Source organism: Pongo abelii, chromosome 3, assembly GCF_028885655.2.
Source record: "Pongo abelii isolate AG06213 chromosome 3, NHGRI_mPonAbe1-v2.0_pri, whole genome shotgun sequence".
NCBI classification, from domain to species: Eukaryota; Metazoa; Chordata; class Mammalia; order Primates; family Hominidae; genus Pongo; species Pongo abelii.
In genome coordinates this window covers 191,163,078-191,176,518 of record NC_071988.2, presented here as the reverse complement: position 1 = coordinate 191,176,518, position 13,441 = coordinate 191,163,078, and the positions used below count along the sequence as shown (strand labels likewise).

Genomic DNA, 13,441 nt, shown 5'->3' with positions numbered 1-13,441 from the left:
GGAATAGGAATAACAAATTTAAAATAATGCTCAACTTGCTTATTTATAGACTTTTTGCTCTTATTTTCCTTTTTTCAAACCTCATCCAGCCCTCAAATCCAGCTTTTCCATGCACCCCTTCATTCTTCACTGATCTCCATTTTCTCGGAGCTCTTGTGTTAATATAATTTTGCATTTTACTAAGTATGATTTTGGATACCTCCTAGTGTTTCATGTGTATTAGTCCTGTAGTTCTGGGTTGTAGTTTTTTTAGTGGTAGGGACCATGGCTCATACTTTTCTGAATCTAGTAAAATAATATTATATCAAGAAATGCTTTCTGTTTACACTATGATTGTAACAAACATTGAATTTTTTAGCTTATTAACTCTCAGAGCACCCAGTACATCTTATTTAGAATTGCAGGAACCTATTTTTGTTTCTCTACAGCAGCCGAAGCTTGTTTCATAGATCTTGCAAGACTATTCAATCATTCAGTTAAAATTCCTTGACCTCCTGCTGGATGGTGTTCGACAGGGCGTTCATCTTCACGACACCCTTCGCGATGAATAGTAACATCTGGGCGGGTAGAGGTCCATTTCTACAGCAATCTGGGGGAGGAACAGGTAGGGTAGGTTTTGGTGTGGGTGCGATTCTTGGGGACTTCTTCAACAGGTAGGACATCAAGTCTGCAGCCAAAACAACACCTGGGCGAAGGGCAAATACCAGAGCCCCGACCGGCTCACGCCCAGTAATGCTTTCTCTGGGTTCTAACTATATGATCAGGTCGTCTCGGTTTGCCAGGGGAAGCCCAGCGTCTTGACAACCCTGTCAGTGCCGAACAAACCGGGTCGATTGGTCACCGGGGCTCGAATCCCGACTGATATGACCCAGCGGGGACAGAGGATCCCCCTCAGTGCCGCAAGTACATTTCCCACCGAGCAGCGCGCCTGCGCCAGTTGCTCTCCTGCGTCAAGACTACAGGTCCCAGCATGCATTGAGGCCCCCTCCAGGCCATTCTTCCGCTGGCGGGGAGCTCTCGCCCGCGGGGAGCTCTCGCCGCGTACTTGTTAGGCGTGGCGCGGAAGAGTCCGTGCGTGATGACGTCGACGGGGCGACGCCGAGCTCTTCCCTCCTTTTTTCACGGCATTTTGCATTACTAGAGTCCAGCCGCAGGAGGTATCGAGCGGCGTATTTTTTTCTGCGGTTTGCCTTTTTTTTCTTTGGAACCGCGGTTGTTTAAAAGCCTGAGGGAACCTGGAGAGGGGCTCCCACTCCCTTCCCTCTTTCCTCCGAGTTTGTGACTCCGAGATGGACAAAGTGTGTGCTGTTTTTGGAGGCTCCCGAGGCATTGGCAGGGCTGTGGCCCAGTTAATGGCCCGGAAAGGCTACCGACTGGCGATCATTGCCAGAAACCTGGAAGGGGCCAAAGCCACCGCCGGTGACCTCGGCGGTAGGTACCAAACTGGAGTTGTCCAGTTGTATGGCCGCGGTCCAGGCGCCTAAAGAAAATGTCCTTTGTAAAAAGAGTGGGTCTGGCCTTTAGGGCTCTGGGGATACTCGATGCAGCCGCGTGCAGGCGCTCTCCCGTTACAAGGGCAGAATGCGTCTCGTGCAGAAACCCGCGATCTCCCTATGCCTCGCAGAATGCCGGCCACGCAGCCTGCCCCCGAGGGCTGAACACTTGGGGTTTTCTTTGAGACCTCGTAGTCTTGTGAGGCTCCGCTATAAGCACCCTCCGCCCTGCGGCTAGTGCTAACCCTGAGGAGCTTCCCTGTTGTGGGAGAGAGCCACGTAACAGTTTACTTTTAATGTAGGGAAAAGGGCGAGTTCTCGGCCCCCGGAGACAGGGCTGGGCCGAAAGGAGTTCAGGCAGGAAAGGTGGGAGTGCAGGTATAAACGGCTCCCTTCAGTTTTGCCCAAGGGCCGTGCCTTGGCCCTGCGCGAATGCACAGAGCAGTGTTTCATAGAGAAACCCTTTTGAGTACCAGCCAGTTTTGACATATACCTGGTTTGCTTTAATATTATTAAATTGTTTTGGTGAGTTTTGCAAATGGGCAATTGAACTTTGTTCTGCCAAATTCTTTTATTGCATTTAAACTTCAGGGTTTTTTATTTCCGGCTTATTATTAATGGATTAGTCATTTTGTGAATTTAACTCTTCATTGAGTTTAGGGAGAAATAGGACGTTAGATCCGAAGATGCTATTTGTTTAACTACCAGAATGGACAAAATTATACTTCATTTACTATCAGGGAGGCATGGGGAGAATGGAGGCCTAGGGGTGAGTCTTGTGGCTCTTACTGTTTTTGTGTGTGTGGTTTTTTTTTTTTTTTTTTGTTTGAGAGGGCTTCCCATTATGTTGCCCGGGCTGGACCCCAACTCCTGATTTACTGGGCTCTAGAGATGTTCTCGCCTCAGCCTCCCAAGGACCTGGGACTATAGACGCCAGGTGTGGCTGTTCGTTTTTAAGTTAACATTATTGATCAGTTTGGTATCACCTGTTCACTGCTGGTTGGGAGACTATTGGGCTCTCTAAAAGAAAAAAGATCCTGTAAGTTATAGCTCGGGGAGAGTGTCAGTGAATGCTTCTTGAAGCTCATATTCCTTGCCATTCTAACAAAGGAGGGGAAGAATGGTGACCCTTACTGTGTCACCCCAAGCCATCAGTGTTTGCTGGACTGGATTGAAGCCATTAGTTGGGGCTTTCAAAGGTGGTTGTGGACACAAGTCTTCGGGTGAAAACCGAGAGTAAGAGAGACACAGGATGCTTTTGGGCCCTGCATTCCTTTGAATCGTGTTCAATGAGTGATTGGTTTTCATCTAGAAAGTATAATTCCCCAGGTCGCTTACTGTTTCCAAAGGCTTGATGGGGTAATGTTGCTGTAAGCATATTTATCAAGGTCTGACAGAAAATAAGGAATTGTTTTAGCTTTTAAAAACAATCCTACTTTTTAGAGTATTAAAATGGTAGATTACATAGGGAATGCTTTGTTTTCCTTTGAAGTGTAGTTTTTTTTGGCATTTTACCATTTTTTAAAAGTGGTAAGTAACAGTTGCTTTTAGTAAAAAGTGTTTTTTTCCCCCCCGTGGTTTGTAGTTTTAGCATTTTTACAGCTTCCTGTGTTGTCTCATCTCTCCTGATGGTCAGGTTTGAATAATAGTCGTTATAATATTATGTGCCATAGTGCATCCGTAGCACTTAAGAAGAAACCCAAGAGTTCCTGTTCAGGGCCAAAGAAACTAATTCAACAAAAACCTGACAGAATTAGATATAAATTTCAAAAAAGGAATATAAAACCCAGAAGACTGTCGAATTGGGTAGCATGAATTCAGTGTTAAAGCTATAAATATTAGATGAATCTTACAGAGCCTTTATAACTTGAAAAAGCCCTCCCCTTTTTGTTGATTAAAAAGAAAATTTTAAAATTAACTTTCTGTAGTAGTACTTTATTTCCTCTTTGTTCCCGCATCCCAGTTTCATTAGACCAACTCTATGGAAGCCAGGCCTCATGACATTACTTTTTTAATCTTTAGGTTCTAGATTAGCACAGGCCTGCCATCTTAGGTAGATGCTTAACAAATGTGTATTGAGTAAATTTAAAATTTGAGTTATAAGTAATTCTTATTTAACTTTGTTGTGTAGGAGATCATTTGGCATTTAGCTGTGATGTTGCTAAAGAACATGATGTTCAAAATACATTTGAAGAGATGGAGAAACATTTAGGTCGAGTAAATTTCTTGGTAAATGCAGCTGGTATTAACAGGTTGGTCACAGATTTAAGTAAGTTTCTTATATATATATTTAAAACTTTTATTCCTGATATGTCTTTGATTGGTATAAGTTAATATGTTTATTTTACTTCTAACTGGGAGAAAAAACTATTTTAAAACTTGTCAATCCATAAATTATTTTCTTTCATATTGAGATACAACATATAATAAATGTCCAGTTTAGTCGATTTTAACATTGTAATCATCACCCATATTGAGCTGTAGAATGTTTCCAGTGCTCCAGAAGGCAGTGTCTTCTCAATACTTCCTTGTTGGTAACTATTTTCTGAGTTTTGTAACCATAGATAAGTTTTGCCAGTTTGTGAACTTAATACTAATAGAATCATGGAGTGGATATTATTTTTTAAAAGATGAATTCAGGAGAGAATATTTAGAATAACATTAATTTTCTTGCTAAACAAGGCTTAGTATGGCAGTTGCTCAGGCCGTTCAGACTATTTTGGCTATATGGTACTACTTTTAGGGGTTAAGAATATTTGGCACTCAAGCTGAGAAGGGGTAGCAACCTGTCTTCCAAGTGGATCCTTTCTGGTTTATCGATTGTTATTTTAATGTTTCTCAAGCCAAGTTCAAAATGGGACTCTAGGTATTCTAGCTATTCTAGCTCAGATAGGAAGCACTTCGTGCACTCTTAGTAAAAATGTTATATTAGTCTTGACCTTTTTGGTTTTTATCTTGTTATTATATGCTATTATATGCTGTTTCTTTTTGTAGGGATAGTCTTTTAGTAAGAACAAAAACTGAAGATATGGTATCTCAGCTTCATACTAACCTCTTGGGTTCCATGCTGACCTGTAAAGCTGCCATGAGGACTATGATTCAACAACAGGGAGGGTCTATTGTTAATGTAGGTGAGTCTTCACCTTTGTGTATTTATGATTATCCCGTAATACCATACCATAAAAATATTTAATCCATGAATTTGTAATTTATTGTGAAGCGTGAATGAAATTTATATTATCTATGGAAAAAAGAATTTAATTAATTGATTAATGAGTAAAATAAGAATCCCACATTCACATCCCTGTAGGAGTCAGGCAGGTGTTAAATGAGTGACACCACTGAGTACTAGAAAAATGACAGTACCAGCCATGTGGTAAGTGATATCCGGCTGCATTTTCTGGAGCCCATGTGGCATGGTGGAGGCCACCACTTAGATTCAGTAGATTGTTGCTGTGCAAGAATGTGGTCCCAGTTTTGCCAGCAATTTTGATTTTTCAAGAGAAATTGGATCATCCTGATTTTTATGTGAAGTTTATTTTATTTTATTTTTATTTTTATTTTTTAAAATAGAGACGAGGTCACACTATGTGGCCTAGGCTGGTCTTTAACTCCTGGGCTCAAGTGATCCTCCCGAAGTGCTGGGATTATAGGCGTGAGCCACGTGCGCAGCCAGGAACCTGATTTTTAAACATGGACAAGGAATTAAAGTAGACAGTGGGGGCTAAGTAATATTGTCTACAGCAGTTGCATGGGTTACTGTTAAATCTTGTGTAGAGGTTTAAAGGAAGATAAAATTTCTCTGTTTTTAAGAATGGATGTAAGTAACCCCTAGTTTTCAGTTCATCTAACCCACAGGGCAGATAAACTGTGGAGTATATGCCTGTAGAACTTAAAATGCAAAATGACTTGAAATTTTATTTCAGTTTGGTAATTTGGAAATAATAGTATACCATCTGCTTTTTGTTTTCAAATGGTAATACCTTAAAAGGCCACAGAAGGGGGATGCTGCTCCGTAAAAGTAAGTGACCCTGTTCTTTTAAATGTAGGAAATGGTTTTTCAAGCCAGAATTTAGAGTTTTTCTGTTTTGAAAGTGAGAAAAGGAAAGAATACTATGCTAATAAACTAAGGGGACATGAGAGCATTTTGGACATTTACCCTTAAAAATTTAAGGGATCCGTTTTCTTATAAAAGAGATTAGTCAATGAGTCAACCTTTGCATTTTAACACAGCCAGATAAGGACTTTGGATACTTATAAGCAGGCAAACAGGCCTGTATCTGTCACCTGATAACCTGAGGTATATTTGTTTAACTCTAAAATCTTTTTTTTAGGTGTATTTAAAAAACCCATTAGTCCTCCTTATGCATGCAAAACTTTTAGAATTGAGCTAAAAGTAAGTAATAGATAGTAAATTGAGAATCTTACTACAGAAAGGACTACTTTAAACTGCCAGACACTTCATTGATATTTCAGAAATTATCACTTTTTGACCTGATGAACAGTAGTGCGTGGCACGAATCAAAGCTGCTAAAGCTTCTGTTTGGTATTTCTTTTTTTTCTTTTAAAAGCCACTCATATTTAGCAGTTGGGGGTTGTATACTAACTTTAGTGACACTATTGTTAATAAATTTTGATAACCCACTACCATCGGACGAGCCCTGTTTGGTATTTTTTTCGTGCGTGTATTTTTCTTTTTTTGTGTTTCTCTGTATTTTTCTTTCTGATAAACACCCCTCTGTCCATATACATTTCTTCAGTCTGATGTCTTTTCTCTCTGTGTACTTCACAGTTCTCTTCCTTTGTTATTAATTGGCCTACAATATATAATGTAGATAAATATTCTAATACTGAACTTGTTGATTCTAGTAGAGAAATGTTTGGAATGTTTTCTTTTTTTAAAATTACTTTAAAAAAATTTCGTGAGGTCCTTGATTAATTTTTATATCATAAGTACAGGTCAATGGTGCAGAAAATTACTTCCCCACTTCTGTTTTGCAAGAGTTGATTTGCATATAGTTGATATTTGAATTAAAAATTATTATTACATATTCATTAGATGTGGTCACTCAAGAATCTTCAGTAGGCAGTACAGTTGACAATACATCACTGAATGTAATGAAATTGCACTTCTACAAAAAGTGTATAATTGAAGCTTTGCCAGTTTAGATTGACAGTACAAGCATGTCTCGCAGATATTGTAGCTTTGGTTCTGCTCCACCAGAATAAAGCGAATATCTCAAGAATGTAATTCACACAAATTGAATTGCTGCAATCTCATGATAAAACAGATGGGTGAGGAGTTGCTTTATATGTATGGATAAACAAAGTTGTTTCTTAAGATGGAATCTACTCCTTGTGAAGATGTGAATACTGTTGAAATGACAAAGGATTTAGAATATCCTATAAACTTAGTTGATAAAGCAATAGCAGGGATTGAGAGGAGTGGCTCCAATTTTTAAAGTTCTACTTGGATAAAATGCTATCAAACAGCATCACATGCTGCAGAGAAATCTTTCATGAAGAGTCAATCAATGTGGCAAATTTTGTCTTATCCAATTGTTTAGTTTCTCAGTGCATGTAAAAGTTATATTATGGTCTATTAAGTATGCAGTAGCATTATATCTAAAAAACAATGTAAATACTTTATTGCTAAAAAGTACTTTATTGCTAAAAAATGCTAATGATCATCTGAGCTTCTGGCAAGTCATAATCTTTTTGCTGGCGGAAGGTCTTGCGTTGATGTTGATGGCTACTGACTGATAATAGTGGCTGTGGTAGTTTCTTAAGATAAGACAAAATTTGCACATTGACTCTTCATTTCATGAGCGATTTCTCTGCAGCATATGATGCTGTTTGATAGCATTTTATCCAAGTAGATCTTTAAAAATTGGAGCCACTCCTCTCAATCCCTGCTATTGCTTTATCAACTGAGTTTATAGGATATTCTAAATCCTTTGTCATTTCAACAGTATTCACATCTTCACAAGGAAGAGATTCCATCTTGAGAAACAACTTTGTTTATCCATACATAAGAAGCAACTCCTCACCCATTTGTTTTATCATGAGATTGCAGCAATTCAGTCACATCTTCAGGCTCCACTTGTAATTCTGCTCCACTGAAGTCTTGAACCCCGCAAAGTCATCCATGAGGGTTAAAATAACTTCTTTCAAACTCCTGTTAATGTTGATGTTTTGACCTCCTGCCATGAATCACAAATGTTCTGAATGGCATATAGAACGGTGAATGCTTTCCAGAAGGCTTTTAATTTACTTTGCCCAGATTCCTAAGAGGAATTACTATTTATGACTGCTATAGACTTATAAAATGTTTCTTAAATAAGACTGGAAAGTCAAAATTATCCCTTGATCCATGAGCTGAAGAAAGGATATTGTGTTAACAGGCAAGAAAACAACATTAATCTTGTACATCTCCATCAGAGCTCTTTGGTGACCAGATGCATTGTCAGTGAGCAGTAATATTTTGTTTGTGGCACCCCAACAGCAGTAAACATCAAGAATCACTGACCACAGATCATTATAACAGATATAATAACAATGAAAAAGTTTAAGATGGTATGAAAATTACCAAAATGTGACAAAGAGACACAGAGTGAGCACTGCTCACAGTGAGCCATGGTGTTGGAAAAGTGCTAATAGAATTGCTTGATGCAGGGTTGCTACAAGCCTTCAATTTGTATAAAAAAAAAAATGCAATATGTGCAAAGCATAATAAAGCAGAACAATAAAATGAGTTATGCACGTAATTCAATTTTAGTGAGATTTATCTTCAAATGAACTAGTTTTTAGGGTGAAAATGAGAGCTTTCTGCCTTATGTCTGTGTTGTGGAATCATAAATTAGTCAGCTTTTGTCTTTTTCTGGCTTTAACCTCTACCTGCTGGAAGCCTTTATAAATACCACAGAATTTTCATCATATCTGACCTACTCAGAGATAAGAGTGCGTCCCCTTCATGTAATGGATCAATTTGCAAGCACCTGCATTGGCAGTTTTATATCAGCTGCTTTCAGATACTATTTTCTGTATGTATCTGGAGCAGACTTGGACTCTTAAATCTTCCGTAAATGACTGATGACAATGGTTAGAATTTCTAATTTTAACAAAGGACAAGGTGAAGTGGGTTTTACCTTTTTGTTTACTATAAATTATCTGAATTTTCAAGTAACCCCATTAATTGAATTTAATATGCTTTTTTTTTTCTTTTTTTTTGTCCTAGGAAGCATTGTTGGCTTAAAAGGCAATTCTGGCCAGTCCGTTTACAGTGCCAGTAAAGGAGGATTAGTTGGATTTTCACGTGCTCTTGCTAAAGAGGTAGCAAGAAAGAAAATTAGAGTGAATGTAGTTGCACCAGGTTAGTGAAAACTTTATTAAAATAACTTGATTATGATTATTGTTTTATAGGGAAGCCATTATTTGGAACATTAGTAATTGACATCTCGGTAGAATAGTTTGTAAAATGATTGTGAAAAGAATCAAATAATGAACTGGGGGACTCAAAAATTTTTTGTACCTCATATTCTATATAAAGTCTATGTGTTAGCCTGTTTGCATTGCTCTAAAGGACTGAGGTAATTTATAAAGAAAAGAGGCTTATTTGGGTCTCAGCCCTGCAGGCTGTACAAGCATGACACCAGCATCTGCTCAGCTTCTGGTGAGGCCCAGGAAGCTTTCTTTCAGTCATGGCAGAAGGTAAAGAGGTAGCAGGCAAGTCATATGGGGATAGCAGGAGCAAGAGAGAGAGCAGGTGGCAGGCTCTAAACAACCAGCTCTGGCGTGAACTAACAGTGAGAACTCATTATTTACCATGTGGAGGGCACCAAGCTATTCATGAGGAATCCACCTCCATGACCCAAACACCTCCTGCCAGGCCCACCTCCAACATTGGGAATCACATTTCAACATGAGATTTGGAGGGGACAAACAACCAAACCGTAAGAGTCTTTATTTTTAAATTTTGCACTAATGGAATAACTTAAGGTGGAGAGGGTCTTAGAAATAATTTTTTCCAGTCATTTTTGTAGATTAGAAAACTGTACCTGGGATTCAGAGTGACTTGCCTAAGGTTACACAGCTAGTTTATGGAAGAACTGTTACTAAAAGCTTTGTCTTTTGATTTCCACCTAATGGAAGCTTAAAAATAATGTCCTACCAGGTGTGGTAGCTCATGTGGGAGGCTGAGGCAGGAGTATTGTGAGGCCAGGAGTTCCAGATCAGCCTTAGCAACATAGCAAGATGCTGTCTGTACCGAAAAAAAAAAAAATTAGCTGGGCATGGTGGTGCACACCTGTAGTCCCAGCTACTTGGGAGGCTGAAGCAGGAGGATTGCTGGAGCCCAGGAGTTGGAGGTTGCAGTGAGCTATGATCATGCCATTGTACTCCAGCCTAGGTGACAGAGCGAGACCCTGTCGAGATCCTGTCTCTATAAAATTAAAAAAAAAAATTTCTTTTTAGATTTCCTTTATATCATTACACAAACTTTAGATAGTTTTGTCCTTTTACTACTATGGTCTGTCTAAACTATCTGGAACCTCCCATTTTCCTAATTTTTACTTTTCCATTATTTGCCTTTTGCCGGGGTACTAGTTGATAAAATTGCCTGGATTAATGAAGAGGGTAATAAAAAGGTGCTAAAACTCAAAAATACATGTTCACTAATTAGCTGGTGTGCTAGAAATTTTGATTAGGTATTTACTTGGTTTTTGAGTAACACAAGTGTTTTTATCTACCTCTGCCAGTTAGGCATGGAATCTTTGTCCTAGCCTACTGTAGGTACTTAAGAATTAATCACCTATATAAGAAAAGGCGGTTTATTTTGGTTTGCTGGTCGTTTGTAAGAAAGAGAGGGCTGAAGTAGACCTTTGCCACCTTTCCCTTTCTAGTCACTAATGGCTCCAGCTTGGACCTTACAGTTGGTGTTTTCTTTGGCACTGAAGTTGAGCCAGCAGGTATCAGGGATTTATCAAAATATCTGGTCTATAGTGTGTCTTTATTTCCATTCTTTTTTTTTTTCTCACAGCGACTAGCTACAGTCAGACATTCTAAATCTATGAATATTTGATGAGTGACTGTGGTTCAGATACATCTATTTTCTGGGAGTAGGGAGAGAAAGAAAAAAAAAAAAACAATCCAAAAGCAGCATTGTTGTTATCTTAGCACTGTTTTCTCTTTGTGTATGCCTTATGCAAGCTGATTGATTTTTAGCGTTAGCGTAGATGAATCATCTATGGAATAAATTATTTGTGGTTTGGAACTACATGTATTTGCTTCCTTCTCTTTTCAGGATTGGAATACTGTGGGTAATGAAGGGTTAATTTTAGTTCATGATAATTTAAAAGCTGAATGGTTTAGGGGAATGGAAGTGTTCTTAGCTAACAATAACTCATGCAGCAAACTTTCTGGCATGTCTCCTACGTGCAGGGGCTGAGCTAGCTCCCCAAATTACAGGAATGAATAAGATAAGTACACGAGGAGCTAAGTACAGTGAAAAAGACTGACATGTAAACAAATAATTGCAATGTCATATGATGAATATAAAATAGAGGTACATATATGGTGCTATAGAAATGTTGAAGAAGGAAAGAATGCTTAATTTTGTCTAGTTTAGAGTAAATGGTTGTCAAGGCAGTAGACTAAATAGTGGGAATCCAGTTTACATACTAAGGGGAAGTTTTAAGATTGTTATGGAAGTGTGGTTGTAGTCTTTCTTTCTTAAAGATTTTACTTTCCAGTGCAGTCTTTTTTTTTTTTTTTTTTTTGAAAGTGGTGGTTTTATTTATCACTCCCCTTTCTTGTTGAGCATACAACCCTTATAGAGCATAATATGTATTTATATATTATGGATTTCCAGTGCAATTTATACTACAGATAAAAACCTGTAGCTGAAAATGTGGCCATTTAATAGAGTGGCCTTTATGTCTATTTAGCAGATTTGATGGTATGAATATGCATCATTGGTCAGAAGCAAAGTGCAACTTGAAATAGTAGAACTAAATCAGTTCTGCGGATTATTGACCAACTTTATTTTAGATAGTAATTTCAACCAGATTCTTAACAGATCTTGTAACAGAGCTAACAAACATCAGAGTTAACAAATATGTGTCCTTTTATGTCATTTTTCTTGGTCACCTTCAAATGGAGTTTCCAATTAGCAGGAAAACAGTTTAAAAGCAAATTATAACAGGAAAAGCAAGGAACAAGGAAAATAATAAATTAGGCTGCCATTCTTTGCCTAATATTGTTGACTTTTTAAAGACCAGTAGCTGCTAATCTTTGGTATTACTTTAAATATAAACTGTTCATGGGAAATCTTACTGATTGGAAAATATTGAATAATAGAAACAATATTTGATAAATGGAACCTATAATGGCTGTATTACTTTAAAAAATGTATGTGTTTTGAATAGATAATACATATTGTACAAAATTCAAAAGTACAAAAAGGCATAAAGAGTCTTTTCTCCTCTGGACATTCAGTTACTTAAAAGTAATTGCTGTTAACTACATAGTTTCTTTTGTATTTCATATATAAGCCAATAAAGCGTGCTGGGCATGAGTGTAAGAAAACACAAATTGTATTATGCAATTCACAGCTTTCTGTATCTTCCTTTATTCATAGAACAATATACCTTGGTGATGTTTCTATGTTATTCCATATAGAGCTGCTTCACTTTTTTAAATAACAGCTTTGTGGAAATACAATTCATACACCATACAATTCACCCATTTAAAGTGTACAATTCAGTGGTTTTAGTATAGTCACAGAATTGTTCAATCTTCACCACAGTAAATTTTAGAACGTTTTCATCATCCTTAAAGAAATCCTAAACCCGTTAGCATTCATTCCCTATTTCTTTCCAATCTCCCCAGGTTTTGGTAACCACTAAACTACTTTCTGTATCTACAGATTTGTGTATTCTGGACATTTCATATAAATGGAATCATGTAATATTTGGTGTTTTGTGATTGTTGTGTCACTTTTAATGACTGAATGAAAACAGAAAATAATGTTTAAGGGTATACCTAATTTATTTAACCTGTTGCCTTTTGATGGACATTTAGTTTTGTTCTGGACTTCTTCTGTTACAACTAATGATGCAGTGACAATACTTGTATGTAGTTTATTTTGCACATTTGCAAGTATATGAGTGTAATCTTGGGACTGGAACTGCAAAGGCTTCAGAGGTATATACATTTTTAATTTTGACAAATAGTATTGTGTTTATTTCTATAGGATACCTTAAGTGTTTCAGTACTTTTATTTATTTATTTTTTAAGTTGAAGAGCTTTTATGTTTACTACTTGGAGAAAATCTTGTTGACAAAGATTCGCATGAGTTTGTTAGGTATTCAGAGCAGATATTCTAAGTGTTCTTATGTGCTGTTTGGAATGAAGTTATTTCCCACTCTGCTTCCCTCTACAAATATAATATTAAGACATAGAAATTTGTTCTGGTTAAAATCTTGGTTTAGCTTTCTGGTAAGAGCCTTATTTCTTCTCCCTTAGAAAAGTGTCTGGGGTTGTTTTTGTTCTTTTTGAGTCCTAGCAACTTACATCAAAAAGTGGACATCTGAGCTGGTAGATGCATCAAATAGTGCCCCATCTCACAATTGTTAGTACTAGTGATAGGCTAAAATCCTGATGCGTTTTTAAATATAAAGGCTCTGCTGTATGTAAAAATGTTGAAAACTAAAATAATGACCTAGGGATATGGAAATGAGGTGTTTCTATTTATACTATATAGCTAGTCAGAAATAGATAAAGGATATAATCTTTTTTTAAAAATTGTTTAAAAATTTTTTTGAGATGGGGTTTCACTCTGTTGCCTAGGTTGGAGTATATTGGTATAGTCTTGACTCACTGCAGCCTTGACCTTCTGGGCTCAAGCGATCCTCCTGCCTCAGTAGTAGCTGGGATTACAGGCATAAGCC

The 13,441-nt window shown here is 37.6% G+C and overlaps 1 protein-coding gene across 13 annotated transcripts in view; it reads left to right on the top strand.

The window, feature by feature from the left end:
* Nucleotides 1-533: 533 nt before the first annotated feature.
* Nucleotides 534-13,441, top strand: part of CBR4 (carbonyl reductase 4) — a 126,052-nt gene continuing 113,144 nt past the window's right edge. For 2 of the 13 annotated variants that reach the window (XM_054554695.2, XM_054554697.2), the window contains exons 1-5: nucleotides 1,085-1,431; nucleotides 3,625-3,745; nucleotides 4,488-4,624; nucleotides 5,485-5,514; nucleotides 8,731-8,865. In XM_054554695.2, coding sequence (XP_054410670.1) covers nucleotides 1,290-1,431; nucleotides 3,625-3,745; nucleotides 4,488-4,624; nucleotides 5,485-5,514; nucleotides 8,731-8,865 — 565 coding nt within the window. In that variant the 5' untranslated portion in view covers nucleotides 1,085-1,289. Of the gene's footprint in view, nucleotides 605-980; nucleotides 1,432-3,624; nucleotides 3,746-4,487; nucleotides 4,625-5,484; nucleotides 5,515-8,730; nucleotides 8,866-9,326; nucleotides 9,446-13,441 lie in introns of those variants that run through there. The other 11 variants (XM_054554699.2, XM_054554700.2, XM_054554691.2 and 8 more) reach the window with 10 other exon arrangements.